This window comes from Rattus norvegicus, chromosome 18, assembly GCF_036323735.1.
Source record: "Rattus norvegicus strain BN/NHsdMcwi chromosome 18, GRCr8, whole genome shotgun sequence".
Lineage (NCBI taxonomy): Eukaryota > Metazoa > Chordata > Mammalia > Rodentia > Muridae > Rattus > Rattus norvegicus.
The window spans coordinates 45555410-45577323 of record NC_086036.1 but is presented as its reverse complement, the minus strand read 5'-3'; the positions used below and the strand labels follow the sequence as shown (position 1 = coordinate 45577323).

General features: G+C 41.4%; 1 protein-coding gene across 1 annotated transcript in view; it reads right to left on the bottom strand.

Moving 5' to 3' along the window:
• The window catches only part of Hsd17b4 (hydroxysteroid (17-beta) dehydrogenase 4), an 89041-nt gene that overhangs the window by 27144 nt on the left and 39983 nt on the right, over positions 1 to 21914 (bottom strand). Inside the window, exons 11-17 of the mRNA NM_024392.2 lie at positions 20777 to 20905; positions 18965 to 19065; positions 16836 to 17072; positions 14684 to 14735; positions 3541 to 3612; positions 2216 to 2319; positions 861 to 926 (exon numbers count right to left, since the gene is read on the bottom strand). Coding sequence (NP_077368.2) covers positions 861 to 926; positions 2216 to 2319; positions 3541 to 3612; positions 14684 to 14735; positions 16836 to 17072; positions 18965 to 19065; positions 20777 to 20905 — 761 coding nt within the window. The remainder of the gene's footprint in view (positions 1 to 860; positions 927 to 2215; positions 2320 to 3540; positions 3613 to 14683; positions 14736 to 16835; positions 17073 to 18964; positions 19066 to 20776; positions 20906 to 21914) is intronic.

Genomic DNA, 21914 nt, shown 5'->3' with positions numbered 1-21914 from the left:
CCCCAAAAGAGATGGCCTAAATCTGAAAGGGTTCCCCAAGAGAAGACCTGATTCTGGGGTCATACTTGCTTTCAATTTAGCATGGAAACATTTTGTAAAATATTAACAATTACATTTTAACAAAAAGTACAACCTACTTAGTAATAACTGAAATCCTAACAGTATAATTAGCATTAGACATGTGTCTGGTGAAACTAGTTTGCTTCTCATTCTCAAACACAATGCCTGGTACTGAGAGCTGTTTACTGTTGGTCTTTTCCATGCATCAATGCCTAGAAATCTTTATTTTCCAGGAAACATCTGTTTTACTTGTATAGTCAAGCAGTGAGAAAACTCTCCTGTGAACATTTAAACAGCCTATGAGAAGTGACATTTGTAGGCTAAACTACACCGTTGCCAGTTTCCTTGTGACTAAAAAGTTAGATACATAAAACCCGGCATGATGCTCATGCACAAGTTCCACCTTCGGCACAGGTCTGCTCACACACTCTGTCCTCCATAACTCGCCAGCATAAATCTGGCCTCATTTCTCATGCACCATGCTTCTCTCCACCTACACTCTGCTCTCATTACCCCTCAGCCTCTTCCCTGACAAACTGCAGCCCTTCATCTCAGAGGAGGGAGCATCCAGAGACCACCTTTCTGCAAAGCCAATCATTACCTGCAAGCCCTTCTTCAGATCACTCCAAAGGATGACCCTCCTCTGAGAACTTACTTATTCTAGAAATCAAAGCCTGGTGTTTAATTTTCCATTGCTTGGAATAAGATGCCTGAGTTACTCCACTAAAGACACACAAAAGTATAGGATGTCCAGCTGCAACAGAGCAGTATCATCAGCCAGGGGGACTAGCTCCTCTCACCTGATTCAGTGAAGTGGTATCTCTCAGTACAGCATCTGGAGGCCGACTTGGTACGGCTACAGCTGCCTGAAATCAAGATACTGTGTGTCAACTTAAATGTATGTGATTCTCTTGCAAAACTGACATCCAATAAGCGATCATGTGTCAATAAACTATGCAAACTGGATAGAGGGGTTTTTTTTATGTTTTATGTTCTAAGGAAAATGACATTTGAAATTTCATAACTCCTAGCTTTTCATAAATTATAATTTCCCTGAAATTATTCTTTTCATTATAAGAAACATTATCAGAACCATTCTCCAGGCCACAGAGGACAAAGATAGTTTTTCCTATATAAAAAGATGCTGACAACTCTGAGAATTAAACAATTTATATATCTTAATTTGCCATGTTAACAAAGTAATACAGTTTATCACGTTTTTAAAGTTCAGTTTGTATTATTGATTATGAGGGAGGAGGCACAGGAATGCAGGCACACATAGAGGCCCAGACATCAGATCCCTGCAGTCAGAGTCACACTGTATTACAGTCCAACAGCTATGTCAATGTTTTAGTTCTTTATATTGAATAAAATATTGTCGCTATTACATAAATTTTATACAGTAAAGTCAGATTTTCTAATTACAGTGTTGATAATTTTTCATTATGAAATGCCCAGCTAAGACATTATCAACTTTATCCCACAAACCCCAAAAAGCATAATCCTAAAAGGCCACAAGGGAAGAAGCTACTTCTTCAGTAAGTAGGGAGGAGAATGGGTAGGTGGGGAGTAGGGAATGCCACCACAGAAAACTCATGCATAAACTAGGAAGTCAGTCTTGTAGAAGAATGCAGAATGCTGGTTGTGGCGGCTCACTCTGGAGAAGCTGAGGCAGGAAGATGGCTACAAGTCTGAAGTCAACCTGCTCTATAGAATTAGACTTAAATCTTTAAAAAATCAAAAGAGGTGGGGCTGGAGAGGCAGCTCAGCAGATAGCATACATGCTGCTCTTGCAGGGGACTAACACTTGGTTTCCAGCACCACCATGACAGAAGGACACATGCACATACCCACACATACATATACATATTTACAAGTAATCTCTTAAAGAAATGAAAGTAGACAGTGGTCATCAGACAGGAAAGAGATGGTCAAAGTCATCATCCTCCATCAAGAACCGGCTAGTGTGGCCAAGTCAGTAGAGTAGGTACAAGTCAAATAATCTACATCAAGAGCATGAAATTCCCAGTACATAGAAAACAATCGATGTTTGAGGATATGCAAATGATCTTATGCCTTACACATTGAACACATAAACTGAACTGCTATAATATGCATAAAGATGTACAAATATAAAACCTTAAAAAAGTCTTACTTTGAGTTTTTCTGATGTCCGTTTTCCACCAAAGCCTCCAGAGCCAACAACGAAGACAGAGAACTGATTATAGCATATAAGTTCCTTGCCAGAATAAGAATAGACTACAAAAGAAGCAAAGGGGAAAAACGATTATTACACGAAGATTTGCCTAGGTAATGAAGATAGGCTTGTTTGCCAATTCCTTTAATGGTTTCAAAAATAAAATGCGGACAGAGCTAAGCCCGCACTACAGTGATTGTAGGGGTTTACACAGTTCTGCTGCAGTCTCTGAAGGCAAGAAGAGCCTCCCCATCCCTTTACTGTGAACAATGGGGTTTTTTTTAAACCTTCTAACTACTACCAATATCAATTTTTTATCTGCTACAAATATTCCAAACAATTCCTCTTGAAAATTTAAGCTACCACACTCAAGCTGGACCTAAAGAGCCAGTGAGCAGGGATGGGGACAGAAGAGCCCCTGGGGGGACGAGCCGCCCAGAGAAGGCCATTCCGCTCCCTTTGTTCCCCACTCTATCCCTGGAAAGAACAGTTCCCAATACAAAAAGGTTCCTCCGAGTGCAGAGAGCATTATCATGTTCAACCAATCCATGGCTTTTAATGCATTTTTGTATCAACGGTATTTCACCTTACACTGTGTTTACTGATGCAGCCCCATGGTAAGTCCAGGAGTACTGGCATGGTCTCCAGTATTCACCGCAGAACCACCACCAGGTAGAGCAGGCATTTCCACTGCTCTCAGTAGCAAACTTTACACCTCTACTACTTTCTTAAGCTTAAGCTTTTGCACTATGTCTTTATGTTTAGTAACCAGCACTCTATTAACTCAACACTTATTGAAAACTCAATAAATTTTTTCCTACTGTTATAAACTACTATAAGCCCTTTTGTCCCACAGATAAAATGTGGATCCAGTGTTCAAACCATATGATGAGTCCAACAGTCTAGAAACCCAACTACAATGTAGAATAATCACGTTCCAAATAGCTAACAAGAGAAAAGCTTCATTAACACCGCCCAGCTACACCACTCTACCACAGGAGGATAACTCTTCCTGTGACTGGCGCTAGGTCACGTGTCTCCCACCTGAGCCTAAGTTAGGCTGTCTCACCCACTGGCACGTCCCACGTGCCCTAGCCTCTCAGCCCCAATCTACTGCCCTCCTCCCTTATTTTTCTTAGCAAACCCATGAAAATTTAAACTGCTTACTTAGCTTTCTTACAAACTATAAAATGAATACAAACTTCTGAATCAATCTCTGTGGTAAACATTACATGAAAAGCCTATCAGTCTAATGACATTATTGTAAGAATTAAAACTGTTACCGTCCATAACAATCACTATGCCAGAGCCTTTATCCAGGATGTCAGCAATAACTGCTTCACATTTTAATTCCCCTAAAATTAAAGTAAGATAAATAATTAAAACACCACAGAATTTACCAGGCTTTTCACTTGATTCAGCAAAGTTAAAAAAAATTATAGTTTTAAATATTTCCCTTAAATACTAAAAAAAGAAATTGTATATACAGAGCATTTAAATTGCTACATTTGAAACATGAATATTTCTGATATAAGAATTTGAAAATTAATATAGCAACTCCTCTTGGAAGGTCTAATTGTCATCCAAATACTGGGTAAGCACCAGTCCCCTTTGCCCCATTCCTTCTCAAATCTCAAATCTCTATGGCTTCTGTGAAACACTTTGTAAGCATTCTTTTTCTGAACTCTTTGTTCCTCATTTAACTGGGTAAACTCTGTGGGTGAGAAGAACAAAAGCCGACACCATGGCAAACAGCAGCGGTGGAACCTTGTGGGACAGAGGCAGTTGGGAAGGGTAAGTAGGGAGGAAAGGGAAGAGAGGGAGAGTATTTATATATAAGTATGAAACTGCCGAGGAAAAACATTAATTTTTTTTTTTTTTTGGTTCTTTTTTTCGGAGCTGGGGACCGAACCCAGGGCCTTGCGCTTCCTAGGCAAGCGCTCTACCACTGAGCTAAATCCCCAACCCCAATTTTTTTAAAGCCTGCTTTTCTCTCTCTCTTTTTTTTTTTCTACACAACTGGAATTAACGCCCTGCCCCTAAGCCACACAACATGAGCGTCAGCTGTGATTCACAGATAGCACATCCCTGTTGATACTTGAACAACTGAGATAGTACTTTTTAAGTTAATCCCAAAGTCTGAGGATAGCTATTTAGGAATTTAACAGGAAAACAGCAAACACATTTTCTGCACTATGGCTACAGAGAGGAGAAAGCTCCTAGTAGAACAGGAACGGAGGCAGAGGACACCTACATGAGGGAGAAACAAAGCTGGCAAGAGTGGGAATTCAATGAACAGAAAGAGAAGACTCCAGATTCACAGAGAAACAAATAACTTCCTAAGTATCTAAGGGTGGGAGGTGGGAAATTATAACAGTATTACAAAGAGCGATGCTTTCCAAAACCAATGGTTTCTGAGTCCTCTATAAACCCCTGCTACCTTCAGAATGGAGTCTGAACTTCTTTACCTGAATTTCAAGTCCCTGTGGCAACCCTTCTTGTCTCTGTCTCTCTGTATTCTCAAATCTTGCTGTACTACCCAACTGGTCCTTAAGGGAGGAAGAACTGTTTTCAGTTTCCCTGAAAGCTTCTACCTCCAGAGTGTGAGGATGAATGTGGTACACCACCATGCCTGGCTCTCAACTTAAATTTTCAGTATCCATATTTCCTAAGAGTAATTTTAAAACTACATAGACATGACTAAAGACAAAGAACTGACAAGAAATACAACTTGAGACTAAAGATATAAAAGAAATCAAGAAAAGTATTACCCATTATTCATATCAGTGTATAACTGTAATCATTGGGAGTATGTACCTACGGGCAATATTTAAGACACATATACTTATTTTAACGATGGTTCCCCAAATGAACACACTACGCTGGGTACAGGTGAACCATGCAAGAAGAACCTCTACACACACACACACACACACACACACACACACACACACACACACGCAGGATCTAGAGAGCTTGGGTGCAGAATTTATATTTCAATAAAATAGCAGGTAATATAATAGCTCAGATAATTCCAACATACAGCCAGGTTAAAGGAAAAAAAGCATCTAATGCCTAATACTATGCCTTAGAAATGGTAAGTATTCCAAAGTCACCACAAACTGGATATTGTCTCTGACTAAATAAACAGACTAGAAATTTATTATACAATATACTGAAACAAATCTACTACACCTTAAAAGCAGTTACAAAGCTCCAAATTTTAGTAAAATATCAAGGTTTAAGAAAAAAACTAAGGGAGAGATGTGGATACTCCTGAGAAGTCAGAGGAGAATACGCTCTGCCCATGGTCCAGACACAAGAGGGAATCACATAGTGCCAACTATGCCCTCAGGGTCCAAGGTCCTACATGAGCAATCAGGGGCAGGACCCTTTGATTCCTGCCAGCGCCTAGCACCTAGAGCTGGAAGACAGTCTTCAGGAGAGCTGACACACCTGAAATCAGAGCACCTGTTCTCAGGAAAGGCTGAAAGAAAACAGAAAAACAGTTCTGCAGGAGTGCTGACACAGAGGCCTACAGCAGGGTCAAGTCACTCCCAGAAACAGCAAGACAAGCAAACACCAGAGACAACCCAATGGCTAGAGGCAAGCGCAGGAACCTAAGCAATAGAAACCAAGACGACTTGGCATCATCAGAGCCCAGTTCTCCCACCAAAGAAAATATTGGATATCCAAACACACCAGAAAAGCCACACTTAGATTTAAAATCACATTTTTTGATAATGATGGAGGACTTGAAGAAAGACATAAAGAACTCCCTTAGAGAAATGCAGGAAAACACAAGTAAACAAGTAGAAGTCCTAAGAGAGGAAACACAAAAATCCCTGAAAGAATCACAGGAAAATACAACCAAACAGGTGAACAAATTGAAAATGGAAATAGAAACAATAAAGAAAGCACAAAGGGAGACAACCCTGGATATAGAAAACCAAAGGAAGAAACAAGGAGCCGTAGATACAAGCATCACCAACAGAATACAGGAGATAAAAGAGAGAATCTCAGGGGCAGAAGATACCATAGAAAACATCGACACAACTGTCAAAGATAATATAAAATGCAAAAAGCGCCAAGCCCAAAAACAGGAAATCCAGGACACAATGAGAAGATCAAACCTAAGGATAAAAGATGTAGAAGAAAGTGAAGACTCACAACTTAAAGGGCCAGTAAATATATTCAACAAAAGTATAGAAGAAAACTTCCCTAACCTAAAGAAAGAGATGCCCATAAACATATAAGAAGCCTACAGAACTCCAAATAGAGTGGACCAGAAGAGAAATTCCTCCCATCACATAATAGTTAAAACACCAAATGCACAAAACAAAGAAAGAATATTAAAAGCAGTAAGGGAAAAAGGCCAAGAGACATATGAAGGCAGACCTATAAGAATTACACCAGACTTCTCACCAGAGACTATGAAAGCCAGAAGATCCTGGACAGATGTCATACAGACCCTAAGATAACAAAAATGCCAGCCCAAGTTATTGTATCCAGCAAAACTCTCAATTAAAATAGATGGAGAAACCAAGATATTCCATGACAAAACCAAATTTATGCAATATCTTTCTACAAATCCAGCCCTACAAAGGATAATAGATGGAAAACTCCAACAAAAGGAAAGAAATTACAATGTAGAGAAAGCAAGAATATAATTTCCTTGCAACAAAACTAAAAGAGAGACAAACAAACATAATTCCACCTCTAACAATGAAAATAACAGGAAGTAACAATCACTATTCCTTAATATCTCTCAATATCAACACACTCAATTCCCCAATAAAAAGACATAGACTGACAGACTGGATACATAAAGAGGACCCAGCATTTTGCTGCATGCAGGAAACACACCTCAGAGATAAAGACAGACACTACCTCAGAGAAAATGGCTGGAAAACAATTTTCCAAGCAAATGGCCAGAAGAAATAAGCTGGAGTTGTCATTCTAATATCAAATAAAATTGACTTTCAACCAAAAGTCATTAAAAATGATAAAAAAGGACACTTGATAGTCATCAAAGGAAAAATCCACCAAGATGAACTCTCACTCCTAAATATCTATGCTCCAAATGCAAGGGCACCTACACTCATAAAAGAAACCTTACTAAAGCTCAAAGCACACATCGGACCTCACACAATAATAGTAGGAGATTTCAACATCCCACTCTCATCACTGGACAGATCATGGAAACAAATTAAACAGAAACATAGACCTACTAAGATAAGTCATGAGCCAAATGGATTTAACAGATATTTATAGAGCATTCCATCCTAAAACAAAAGGATATACTTTCTTCTCAGCACCTCATGGAACCTTCTCCAAAATTGATCATATAATCGGCAACAAAACAAGCCTCACAAATACAGGAAGATAGAAATAATTCCATGCATCCTATCAGATCACCATGCACTGGTGATCTGACTGGTCTTCAATAATAATAAAGACAGAAAGCCCAAATATACATGGAAGTTGAACTATGCTCTACTCGATGACAACTTGGTCAAGGAAGAAATAAAGAAATTAAAGACTTCTTAGAATTTAATGAACATGAAGATACAACATTACCAAACTTATGGGACACAATGAAAGCAGTACTAAGAAGAAAACTTCATAGCAGCCTTATTTATAATAGCCAGAAGCTGGAAAGAACCCAGATGCCCTTCAACAGAGGAATGGATACAGAAAATGTGGTACTACTACACAATGGAATATTACTCAGCTATCAAAAACAATGACTTTATGAAATTCATAGGCAAATGGTTGGAACTGGAAAATATCATCCTGAGTGAGCTAACCCAATCACAGAAAGACATACATGGTATGCACTCATTGATAAGTGGCTATTAGCCCAAATGCTTGAATTACCCTAGATGCCTAGAACAAATGAAACTCAAGACGGATGATCAAAATGTGAATGCTTCACTCATTCTTTAAAAGGGGAACAAGAATACCCTTGGCAGGGAAGAGAGAGGCAAAGATTAAAACAGAGACTGAAGGAACACCCATTCAGAGCCTGCCCCACATGTGGCCCATACATATACAGACACCCAATTAGACAAGGTGGATGAAGCAAAGAAGGGCAGACCGACAGGAGCCGGATGTAGATCGCTCCTGAGAGACACAGCCAGAATACAGCAAATACAGAGGCGAATGCCAGCAGCAAACCACTGAACTGAGAATAGGACCCCAGTTGAAGGAATCAGAGAAAGAACTCGAAGAGCTTGAAGGGGCTCGAGACCCCATATGTACAACAATGCCAAGCAACCAGAGCTTCCAGGGACTAAGCCACTACCTAAAGACTATACATGGACTGACCCTGGACTCTGACCTCATAGGTAGCAATGAATATCCTAGTAAGAGCACCAGTGGAAGGGGAAGCCCTGGGTCCTGCTAAGACTGAACCCCCAGTGAACTAGACTGGTGGGGGTAGGGCGGCAATGGGGGGAGGGTTGGGAGGGAACACCCATAAGGAAGGGGAGGGGGGAGGGGGATGTTTGCCCGGATACCGGGAAAGGGAATAACACTCGAAATGTATATAAGAAATACTCAAGTTAATAAAAAAAAATAATAAAAAAATAAAAAAAAGAAATGTAAATACACAAAATATCCAAGAAAAATAAACTTATTAAAAAAAAAAGAAGAAGAAGAAGAAGAAAACTCATAGCTCTGAGTCCCTGCAAAAAGAAACAGGAGAGAGCATACATCAGCAGCTTGACAGCACACCTAAAAGCTCTAGAACAAAAACAAATAAATAAACCCAAGAGGAGTAGAAGGCAGGAAATAATCAAATTCAGAGCTGAATCAACCAAATAGAAACAAAAAGGACTATACAAAGAATCAACAAAACCAGGAGCTGATTCTTTGAGAAAATCAACAAGATAGATAAACCCTTAGCCAGACTAACGGGAGGACACAGAGAGTGTGTCCAAATTAACAAAATCAGAAATGAAAAGGGAGACATAACTACAGAATCTGAAGAAACTCAAAAAATCATCAGATCCTACTACAAAAGCCTATATTCAACAAAACTGGAAAATCTGGAGGAAATGGACAATTTTCTAGACAGATACTAGGTACCAAAGTTAAACCAGGAACAAATAAACCATCTAAACAACCCCATAACTCCTAAAGAAATAGAAGCAGTTATTAAAAGTCTCCCAACCAGGGGTTGGGGATTTAGCTCAGTGGTAGAGCGCTTGTCTAGGAAGCGCAAGGCCCTGGGTTCGGTCCCCAGCTCCGAAAAAAAGAACCAAAAAAAAAAAAAAAAAAAAAGTCTCCCAACCTAAAAGAGCCCAGGTCCAGATGGGTTCAGTGCAGAATTCTATCGGACCTTCATAGAAGACCTCATACCAATACTATCCAAACTATTCCACAAAATTGAAACAGACAGAGCACTACCAAATTCCTTCTATGAAGCCACAATTACTCTTATATTGAAACCACACAAAGACACAACAAAGAAAGAGAACTTCACACCAATTTCCTGTATGAATACCGATGCAAAAATACTCAATAAAATTCTTGCAAACCAAATTCAAGAGCACATCAAAACATTCATCCACTGTGATCAAGTAGGCTTCATCCCGGGGATGCAGGAATGGTTTAATAAACGAAAATCCATCAATGTGATCCACTATATAAACAAACTCAAAGGTAAGAACCACATGGTCATTTCATTAGATACTGAGAAAGCATTTGACAAAATTCAACACCCCTTCATGATAAAAGTCCTGGAAAGATCAGGAATACAAGGCCCATATCTAAACATAGTAAAAGCAATATACAGCAAACCAGTAGCTAACATCAAACTAAATGGAGAGAAATTTGAAGCAATCCCACTAAAATCAGGGACTAGACAAGGCTGCCCACTCTCTCCCTACTTATTCAATATAGTACTCCAAGTCCTAGCCAGAGCAATCAGACAGCGAAAGGAGGTCAAAGGGATACAAATTGGAAGGGAAGAAATAAAAATATCACTATTTGCAGATGATATGATAGTGTACTTAAGCGACCCCAAAAGTTCCACCAGAGAACTACTTAACCTGACAAACAACTTCAGCAACGTGTCGAGGTATAAAATTAACTTAAACAAATCAGTAGCCTTCCTCTACTCAAAGAATAAACAGGCTGAGAAAGAAATTAAGAAAATGACATCCTTCACAATAGTCCCAAATAATATAAAATATCTTGGTGTGACTTTAACCAAGCAAGTGAAAGGTCTGTATGACAAGAATTTCAAGTCTCTGAAGAAAGAAATTGAGAAAGATCTCAGAAGATGGAAAGATCTCCCATGCTCATGGATTGGCAGGATTAATATAGTAAAGATGGCCATTTTGCCAAAAGCATTCTACAGATTCAATGTAATCCCCATCAAAATTCCTACTCAGTTCTTTATAGAGATAGAAAGAGCAATTTGCAAATTCATTTGAAATAACAAAAAACCCAGGATAGCGAAAATTATACTCAACAATAAAAGAACTTCTGGGGGAATCACCATCCCTGACTTCAAGCAGTATTACAGAGCAATAGTCAAAAAAACTGTATGGTATTGGTACAGAGACAGGCAGATAGATCAGTGGAACAGAATTGAAGACCCAGAAATGAACCCACACACCTAGAGTCACTTGACAAAGGAGCTAAAACCATCCAATGGAAGAAAGATAGCATTTTCAGCAAATGGTGTTGGTTCAACTGGAGGTCAGCATGTAGAAGAATGCAGATCAATCCATTCCTATCACCATGTACAAAGCTTAAGTCCAAGTGGATCAAGGACCTCCACATCAAACCAGATACACTCAAACTAATAGAAGAAAAAGTGGGGAAGAGTCTCAAACACAAGGGCACTGGGGAAATTTCCTGAACAAAACACCAATGGCTTATGCTCTAAGATCAAGAATCAACAAATGGGACCTCATAAAACTGCAAAGCTTTTGTAAAGCAAAAGACACTGTCATTAGGACAAAACGGCAACCAACAGATTGGGAAAAGATCTTTACCAATCCTACAACAAATAGAGGGCTAATATCCAAAATATACGAAGAACTCAAGAAGTTAGACTCCAGAGAGCCAAATAATCCTATTAAGAAATGGGGTACAGAGCTAAACAAAACATTCTCAACTGAGGATTATCAAATAGCCAAAAGCACCTAAAAAAAATGTTCAACATCCTTAGTCATCAGGGAAATGCAAATCACACCAGTCAGAATGGCTAAGATAAAAAACCCAGGTGACGACAGATGCTGTCGAGGATGTGGAGAAAAGAGGAACACTCCTCCATTGCTGGTGGGATTGCAAGCTGGTACAACCTCTCTGGAAATCAGTCTGAAGGTTCCTCAGAAAAGTGGACATTTCACTACCTGAGGACCCAGCTATACCTCTCTTGGACATATACCCAAAAGATGCTCCAACATATAACAAAGACACATGCTCCACTATGTTCATAGCAGCCTTATTTATAATAGCCAGAAGCTGGAAAGAACCCAGATGCCCTTCAACAGAGGAATGGATACAGAAAATGTGGTACATTTACACAATGGAGTACTACTCAGCTATCAAAGACAATGACTTCATGAAATTCATAGACAAATGGATGGAACTGGAAAATATCATCCTGAGTGAGGTTATACAATCACAGAAAAACACACTTGGTATGCACTCATTGATAAGTGGATATTAGCCCAAAAGCTTGAATTACTGAAGATGCAATCCACAGACCACAGGAAGCTCAAGAAGAAGGATGAAAACACAGAAGCTTCCACTCCTTCTTAAAAGGGGATAAAAAATATCCATAGGAGGGGATATGGAAGCAAAGTTTAGAGCAGTGACTCAAGGAATGACCATTCAGATCCTGACCCACATGTGGCCCATATATATACAGCCACCAAAACTAGATAGTTTGATGAAGCTAAAAAATGCATGTTGAAAGGGACCGGATATAGATCTCTCCTGAGAGACACATCCAGAGCATGTCCAATACAGAGGTCAATGCTAACAGCAAACCACCAAACTGAGTATGGGGAATTAGCGGAAGTATTAAAAGAGGTGAAGGAGCTTGCAACCCCATAAAAACAAAAATGAGCTTCCAGGGACTAAACCACTACTGAAAGACTATACATGGACTGACCCAGGGCTCCAATTGCATATGTAGCAGAGAATAGCCTTGTTGGGGCACCAGTGGAAAGGGAAGCCCTTGGTCCTGCAAAGGTTGGATCCCCAGTGCAGGGGAAAATGGGGAGGCAATAAGGGGGATGGATGGGGGAATACTCATATGGGGGATGGGCAGGGGAAGAGGAGGGAATGAGGGCTTATGGACAGGAAACTGGGAAGGGGAATAACGTTTGAAATGTAAGTAAAGAAATATATCTAATAAAAAATTAAAAGAAAAAAGAAAAAACTAAGGTAGGAGCCTAGCTACTTGCTGATCTCTACATTACATTATGTGACAAGATACCAAATCCTCCTTTGCCTTTAACCATCTTATATGAAGAGATACATTCACACACTCTATTTTAAGGAAGTTACTCAGGCTGACAGTGCTTCCCATAAGAACCATAAACTAGCAAAAACCCCAGTACCAGGCATGAGAAACCTCCTTTTGAATGGTTGGTCAGGGTAGTTTAAGAGGCTCCCAAATCAATATGGATTGCAGATGAAGTCCTTGGTTACCCTCGGGGGCTAAAGGTGGACCCCTATCACTAAAAGCACCACACTTAGGACCCAGGATTCGGATGACTTTACATCAATCTAACCTGAAATTCTGTATCCTAGCTTCTGTGACTATGCAAACTAGGGAAGCAATTACACAGTTCTACCCAGACGCAACACCTATAAACCATGGCAACAGGCAGCACGGCAAGACATGCTTCAAGGTGTAATGAGGGCACTCACAGGCTGAGAGGCAACCAACAGCTGCCTAATTAAACTAAGGAGCACGCAACATGAGGGAAACCATGCCTGGTACTGGAAAGCTAAGCAGCTGCCAGGAGCCAGTGAGGACATGGGCATTAGAGAATTACTGCTGCCATTCGCTAGAGCAGCATAATGTCTTCCTGTGTTCTAAGTCTGTTCCTTATAGCGACAGGCAAGCATAGCTTTTATCCTTCACCAAAGAAGCCTGTCTTCACAGTGAAGGGAGATCATTACAGAAAACCACAACTGGAACAATGAACAAATCAGTGAATGGTGGGGATCCCAGCCCCAACAAATACATCTACATCAAAAGATCCCAGCTCCGGCACCTGTGGCTCAGGGGACACATGAAGGGGGAAAAGGAAGATGAAAGAGACAGATTTCAGGAAGTCGCCTAAGAAACAGTCTCTCCTCCAGAGGATGAATGCGAAGGACAGCGCAACAACACTGTCAACGGACATGTTAACCAGAAAACGGGGAAGTTCAGAGTCCCACCACCAAGACAACGAACTATAAGCAACTACTGACTGTGAAGGAGGAGGATTATCCTCTCCAGAGAATGAGTCCCCTTATTGGTTGTCCAATAAGAGTGGTCAGCCCTGAAACCATATACAAACAAACAAAAAACCTAACTCAGTGAGGTGTGTGTGTGTGTGTGTGTGTGTGTGTGTGTGTGTGTGTGTGTGCACGTGCATGTGTGTATACAGAACAATAAGCAAAGAAAAAAGGCTACCAACTTGAGAGTGGGGTACAAAAGGCAGGTAGCTTATGCTGGACTGGAGTAATGAAAGGGGGAATTAAATTCATATTTTAAAAGAAACACATGAAGCTAGGGATAGAGTTCAGTCGGCAGGGTGCTGCACACCATGGAAAGCCCCCTGGCTCCATCCCCAGTGCTCAAGCCTTAATCCCACTTATTAGAAAGGAGGAGGAGGAGGAGGAGGGTCAGAAATTCAAGATCATCCGCACTAGGGAAAAAGTTCAAGGCCACCCTGGGCTACAAGAGATATTATCTCAAAAAGTATAAATGGATGGATGGATGGATGGATGGATGGATGGATGGATGGATAGATGCAGAGAGAGAAAAAAGATAGGATAAACTTTGGTTAACAAATTATTCCTGAGAAAGAAAAAATCTTAGGTAGGTTTGTTTTCTTTCTTCAAAGTGAATAGGGGAAAAAGTGACAAATTTATCTTTCAGCATTGTTTGCTTTATGCAAATCAAGAACAGTCACAGGAACCACATCCGATATATAATCAGAATGGCACATATGTTAGTACAGATAAACTGATAGTATTAAACCAAAAGTTTCACTGTTGATAGAAGAACAATAGATCTAACAGTTACTAGTTAACATCATCTACTGGACGGCTGCAGGTGGAAGCTTCTAGAACACTAGAACACTCGTGTTGGGTTGTCTATATCAGTTTAACACAGTGAGCTGGTTTGAAAGGTTAACCAGAAAAGTAAAGCACAGTTTTAGGCAATTCACACAAACTCACCTGATCGGGGAAGTGGCTTATACAACTCCAAGTACTGCTCCCCATGAAGAACCTATGTTATAACAGATGTAATTTCATTAGCAAACTTTCTTGTACCAGTTTCTACGTGGGTACTGCTCGGCACAGATGACATTTTCCTCTCTACACTTCCTGTGTGATCTATCAGTAGAGGTTTTGTTTACTCATGCAATATAGACATAATTAGCACACCGGCATAAAGACAAACAGATCGTTTGGAGGAAAGAAGATCCAGGGATCCTTCCCCGATCTCTCAGTCAGGCTCTGTTGCACGTGCTTATAGTAAGGCCGAGAACATACTGAGCAGTCTGTCTGTCTGCTCAGTACAAATGAGCCAAGGGGCCTGGGCTGCTAACCTCAAGACACACAAACCGAGTAGAGGTGACTCAACTAAAACAAAGATAAACTCTACAAACACAACCAAAGTGATGGGTATGCCTGTGACATATCCATTAATTTCACAATCCATAAACATTAATGTCAGCATTCCCTTCATGCACGTCTCAAAGCATAGAAACCGTGCCCACTGTAAGGAAAAAGCGACCTCAGTTCAGTGTGGCAGACCAGCACACGCAGGCAAACCTGGGCATAACCAGTCCAAGCCCACCACCCTACTACAGTAGGGCAGCTCTCAGTCTCCCTGCAGACCCAGAAGGAAGGAAAGAGGGGAACAAGGGTGATGGGAGCCAAATGAAGGAGAGCCTTCCACATGGTACCAGCTGCCTTGACATCCTAAGCCAGGGCAACTGAGAAACAGGTCTCCAGATGGCAGTCACTTCCTGTGGCGGGGTGACAGGAATGCCCATGTACTTCATGTGTCTGAATGTGTAGCCCACAGGAAATGGCACACACTGCTGGAGGAGTGGCTTTGTTGGAGGAGATGTTGTCACTGTGGGGACAGGCTGTGAGGCCTTGTATGCTCAAGCTCTGCCCAGTGTGGCACAGTCTCTCCCTGCTGCCTTACGATCAAAATGCAGAACTCTCAGCTCCTCCAGCACTATGTCTGCCTGCATGCTGCCATGCTTCCTGCCACGACAGTGGACTAAACCTCTGAACCTGTGAGCCAGTTCGTAAGAGTTTATAAAGCTACTTTATATAAGAGTCGCTGTGGTGTCTCTTCACAGCAAAGAATCCTGAGACTCCTGGTCACAGAATGTGAACATCTTATAGAGCACATAGCATGGGAGAGATTAGGAAAATCCAGCCCAGGTTTCTGGCCCTTCTTCCAATGATATCAAATAATCTAAGAAAGTGAGTCCCCATCTACTGCAATAGGAAAGGCACTGGCAGTGGGCAGATCAGTTCAACTAGACAGAAATCTGCCCATAGCTCTGGTCAGTCATCTGTTTGTGGCTGCTATGAGAAGGAAGCCCTATGGAATTACAAGGATTCCGCTTATACTCTTTTCTGCCCCATAAGATTTCTTCTCCTTCTTTAGTTTTTAAGTGTTTCATACAATGAGTTTTGATCATGTCCATTCCTCCTCGCCAACCCCTCCATATTCTCCTCTCGCTCCCTACCCAGCCAACCCCATGTCTTTTTATTTTAAGCCCAACAAGACCGGTTTATGCTGTCCGCATACTTGGATGTGTAGTCTTCAACTGAAGCCTGGTTAATTTACCAGGCTACACTCAAGAGAAAACTTCCTCTCCTTCTCCAGCAGCTAACAGTTGCCAATAGCTCCATGACTAGGGGTAGTACAGCTGATCTCCTGATGGGCCCGGGCCGTTTGTAGCCCTTTAAACTGAGGAATGATGTAAACAAAACATATTCACGCTCTGACTCAGTCTTCCTGTGTGCAGGAGCCCAAACCTACTTACTTACAATTACAGTAACAAGTAAATGGCAGAGAGAGGATTAACAACATTACTCCAAGATTGCAGGACTATAGGTGAGTATATTCTTCATGGAATTTGAAACCAACACACACCCCCCCTTTGATTCATGAAAAGAAAAATCAAAAAACATACTAAATCATTATTTCTAAGCTAACCATCACAGTCAATGTATATTCATATTATGTAGAAATTGTATGTATATATGTATATGTACTTGTGCATAATAATGTAGGATGAGACATTTATCAACAACATTTAAATAAAGAGGAAAAAAACAATATTCTTGGTAGGTGTACCTTTGCAAAGTTGATTGACAGCCCAGGAACCTCTGCTAAGCCTCCACTCATCAAGGACTTCTGAGCGACAATGACTCCAAATGTAGGCAAACAGGAGAAGTCAGCACTCCCTTCATAAACAAACTTCAAGTCCTTTGGATTTTTGACTGAAGCTCCTACTCCGAGGGCATACATAATGCACTGCAGTTCCGTATATGAAGAAGAAAATGAAGGAAGTTTGTGGCCAACGACGCCAGCCTGTGAGAGAAGCAGGAAGGCTCTATCACTCTGCACAGCGGCATCCCCTTCAGGTCGCAATCACAAACTTACAATAGTCTCAGGTCTAAAACCAGACTTCTAACAGCACAGCTTCCTGGGTCACAAAACACCGGGGAGGGGTGACAAAGTATTTCTTACTTGTCTACTAACTACACTTGGTTTGATTACAGTTTCCTGTCCCAGGTCCTCCCTACCTCCCTCCCATCTGGCTCCACACCCTTCTTGTCTCTCATTAGAAAACAAAGAGGTTTCTAAGGAATAACAAAGTATGTATGTAATATATATCATTTTATATATATGCCATACATATATAATTTAATAAAAATAAAACAAACTGATAGATCAGAATAGAACAGTACAAACAGACAAAAGGAATAGTCCCAAGAAACAGATATAGACACTGAGAACCACTTGTTCACATACTCAAGAATCCCATAAAAACACTAAACCGGAAACCATAATATATATGCAAAGTACTGTAGGCTAAAGAGAGAGAAACATACACATAAATGCATACTTAGATATTATAGAATAAAGATACGTGTATGTATGTATATTATTAAAACAAAGATAGACATAGATCAGCGTGTCCTGAGGTGACACTGACACGTGTCACAGAGCAAGAGCCCTCCTGTTATGCTGCTCATGCAGTGGCGAGCATCAGACTGGCCACCACACCAGCATTTTCTAAGACGGTTTATCAATGATTTCCCTCAAAAGAGCTGGTGGGCAAAAAGGAATAAAGGAAAAGAACCACTAAAATAAACACCTTTACCAAAAACTTGGACAAACCATTACTGAAGGAAGGTTACTGGTGGCAAAGAAGACACTTGTCAAACTGAAGAAAAACAATAAAAAAGAAAGTTATACTTCAGTGTCCAGCTTCTGTGTGTTGAGTCTATCTACATCCTATCTATACAGTTCACAATAAATCACCCATTTGTTTTTTTTTAATTAATAGGTTAAGAATAATTTTGCTAAAAGGTGTTGGAATTGTTTAGATTGCTAAATGTTCTTGACTCAGGCAGCTTAGCATAGAGGCCATGCTTTGTGGTTGGCAGAAGGAAGGGGAGCACGACCTATAGCACAGACTGCCCACCAGCCATCGGTGCCATCCCCCCACCAAAGTTTGCCAAAAAGTTCAAATCTATTTCAAAAGCATTTAAAGTGAACCATGAGGACATAGAGAAGGTGAACGAGCGAAATGGGGGCTGTAGGTGGAGGCAGACTGACAGACAGCACACAGAAACACCAGCCACCTCAGAGTGGCACGGACTGCCATAACTGACAGGCAGCACCCAGAAGCACCAGACACTTCATCAGGTCCTGCTCAGCAGCAGAAGAAACAGCTTTCTTCTCCCTCTCCCACCCAGTATCTCCCTGGGTTACTTTTCAAATAGCAAGGAGGGTGTGGGCTAGCCAACACATCAACCTAGTAACTACCTTGATTCATCGTAACCCCCAAAAAAGACTCTCATAACTCACATGCAAAACTATACCCTTAAAAACAGAGAAAAGCTTTCAGCTTCTGTGCCTATCACCAGCACCAAGAGAAGGAGCTGAGCTGAGCTGGTGCCTTCTGCTCCCGCACACTACGACAGTCCTCCAACAAAGCAAAACACATGCTCCTGTCCAAAGAAACCTCAGAGGAAAGGCTGAAGAGATGAACAGTCATCTGGACAGCTGCGGGCTGACTTGGGAGCTACATGCCCACGTGAGCACCATGACTTCCGTGTATGTCAACTGAGCCTATGGCAAAGACAAGCATGACAGACTGAACACACACCACTCATCTTCTCCATGAAGAACTAGAGTGACTGCCTCCAAAAGGAAGGCAACGGGAAAGCTGAGCCTCAGGCACTTCTACTTACAAATCCTGATGCATCTGCAGATGCCACTTGACCGGTGTGATTTTGTGAGATTCCTTCTGAATCTATTTTATGTAAAACTTCGATTATACCACCTGTGGACTCTACAATTAAGAAGAGGAGAAAAGACACGAGTTTTACTATAAAACCTGAGTTAGGAGAACTGCAATAAGCTAGAGAAAGGCTACAACACACTTCTGACCCAACCCTCCCCCTCCAGTGGGCAGCCTCACAGCCCTGCTGATTAACCTACGAGGGTTATTTAAAGACAAACAAGAGACATGAAGTTGAGACTGAGGAAGGGAAAGAGAAGGTGGACCTGGGAGCAGTTAGAGGAAGGAGTGCAGTGACTATGCTCACAATACATCATATACGTATACAACATTTCCAGAGAGTGAAGATACTGGATTTTAAAAGTCCACAGGACCTGGACTGTACTGGGTGGTACAGAGCTTTCCCAGCATGCTATGCTCCTGAGTCCTCAGCATCACAAAAACAAATACACATAAGAGAATCTCTGCATCAGAAGAAGTTAACATTCAATTAATAAGCTGTACATTTGAAACGAGCAGTAAGAAGCAGTTACCACCTTGTGTTCACATGGTAGGAGTTCAGCTAGCAGAAATGCAACACAGCCCAGAATTTCTGGGAATATCTTGCTGAACATTTGGGGTCTGAATTTTTCTACAGAAGTCCTAAAATAATGAGGAGGTGACAAAAGAAGACGGAAGAGAGAACAGCAAAAACAACGTGCTGAATCAATGCACATCTTTAACTACACCAGAGAAGGAGGCACTTTTAGGGCATGTGGGTAGAGACTGGAGAGACAGCTCCGAGGTGAAGAGTGCACACTGCTCTTACAAAGGGCCTGAGTTCAGTCCCCAGCACCCACCCTGGAGTGTTCACAACCTATAACTCCAGCACCATGAAACCTGATGTCCTCTTCTGAACTCCACAGGCTCTGGCACTCACATGTACATACCCACACATAAACACACACACACACACACACACACACACACACACACACACACTTAAAAGTAAATGTAACAATAAAAGAGCATATGGCTAGAAAATGTAAGATTCTACAACCAGCCAGCTTTCAGGGAGATGGTGCACGTACACACCCCACAGCCATCCATCCACCACACACCGACCAAACACATGGGATTGAGAAACTGAACAAACTGGCTGAGGAACAACTCTGTCCTTGGTCTGAAGAATGCTAGCTGTAGAGGTTTGGTCTGTTGCTATGCATTGTGATGCTAAACACGGGCCCTGGTTGCCCTCAGGGATGAGAGAATCCTCTCTCCTATAAAAAGTAATACTGTGTAACCCTGCTTCTTGATTTAAAACTATTGTTTGAGTAAAGATGCTGACAGCCTAGAGATGGGCAGAAGAGAGGTAGGTGGGGTTTCGCCTCCAGGACTTTAGGGTCTGAGGAGGACCACGAAGAGAAAGGAGAGAAGGCAGAGGGAGAAGACGCCATGGAGTAGATGAGTCTTGAAAATATGGCCATGAGAGCTGACCAACTGGAGTTCAGAGCTGCCCAGATCAAACACGACAGGTTATAGTAAGCTTAGAGGGTAGATATCTGAAGACTTATTGTAAATATCAAAGTTGTGCGTCTTTTATCGGGGAACTGAATAATCACAGGTGGGGTAGAAACCCCTGACTAAGAATAATTACTACAACAGAAACTGTTCCCAACACCATGTGTAGGCGTCACCACAGTGTGAACAGAGGAAACCCCACGTGAGGAAGACAGCTTGTCACCTCTGCTCCCTGACTGGGATCAACGGCTTGGGACTCTACCTTGAATGCTCTTCGGCTTGCTGGCATTGCTGAAGTCACAGATCTTCACCCAGTTGTCCCTCACTGCCTCGGGAGTCATGGGCTGATTCCGCTTCCTGACAATGGCTCCCAGGGTCCTCTCCCAGCGCACTAGTTATGGAAAGAAAACATGAGATTCAACACATACCTTAAAGACAGAACATGAGATGCTTAAGAGCCTGTCTTCAGATAAGGGGAAGTCATAGGGAAAGGAATCCATTTTTCTCTAAAGTACCCATTAGCAGAAATGTCAGCTTATAGAGAAAGATCCCAGGTGAAGGCAGAGAGAAATCAACAGGAGCACAGCACAAAAACACAAACGGACAAAGATGCTGTTGTGACCCCACCACTCCCTAGGTTAAGCAACCTGCACCAAGTTAAATACCACAGAATTAAATCAGATTTTAATATGAACTTAAACAAATATACGTGAAACTGAAGAGAAAATTTCTCTAACTCTGCCAGGAACTAACAGCAGAGTCTCTTACTGAAGGCAATGTGGCCAAAAGTCTCACCAACCACAGACCAATCAGCAGGGGTGCTCCCCCTCCTTGTTTATAGACGGAGATTGGCAGGACAAAGCTCTGCTGCTGAGACCTCTGCAAGCAACGGCAAGGCGAGCAGGGATTACAAACCTCTGCAACAAACCCTGTACTACATGGCCACCATTCGCGGCTCGCCCTCCATCCCCACAGCCCCACCAGAACCACACAGGGTCACAGGAAGTACTGCTGCTCTTGAGTTCTCTTAGAGATTTAACCCTGTTTTCTTTTTTAAGCATTCTATAGGAATAACTAACTAGTAATAACATTTAAGCATGATGGCAGAACAGTAGTTTAAGACATCTTAAAGAAATGAAAAAGATTCCAGTTTCTAGATTTTTCCTACTGTAAAAGTGTCCATGTGTAGCTGTTACTGCAACACTTATCTTGATATTTTAAATGGGCATCATTAGACACTCAAACTGAGAAATATAAGTCGCTTTGTATTTAACTAGACTGGAGTCATTGATGCATATATCGTATATATATTTACAATGTGTGTACCAATGTCCTCCAGTGATATCGGTCTTCTAAACAATTCAATTAATTCTATGATTAATTGTGATACCAGCAGAGAG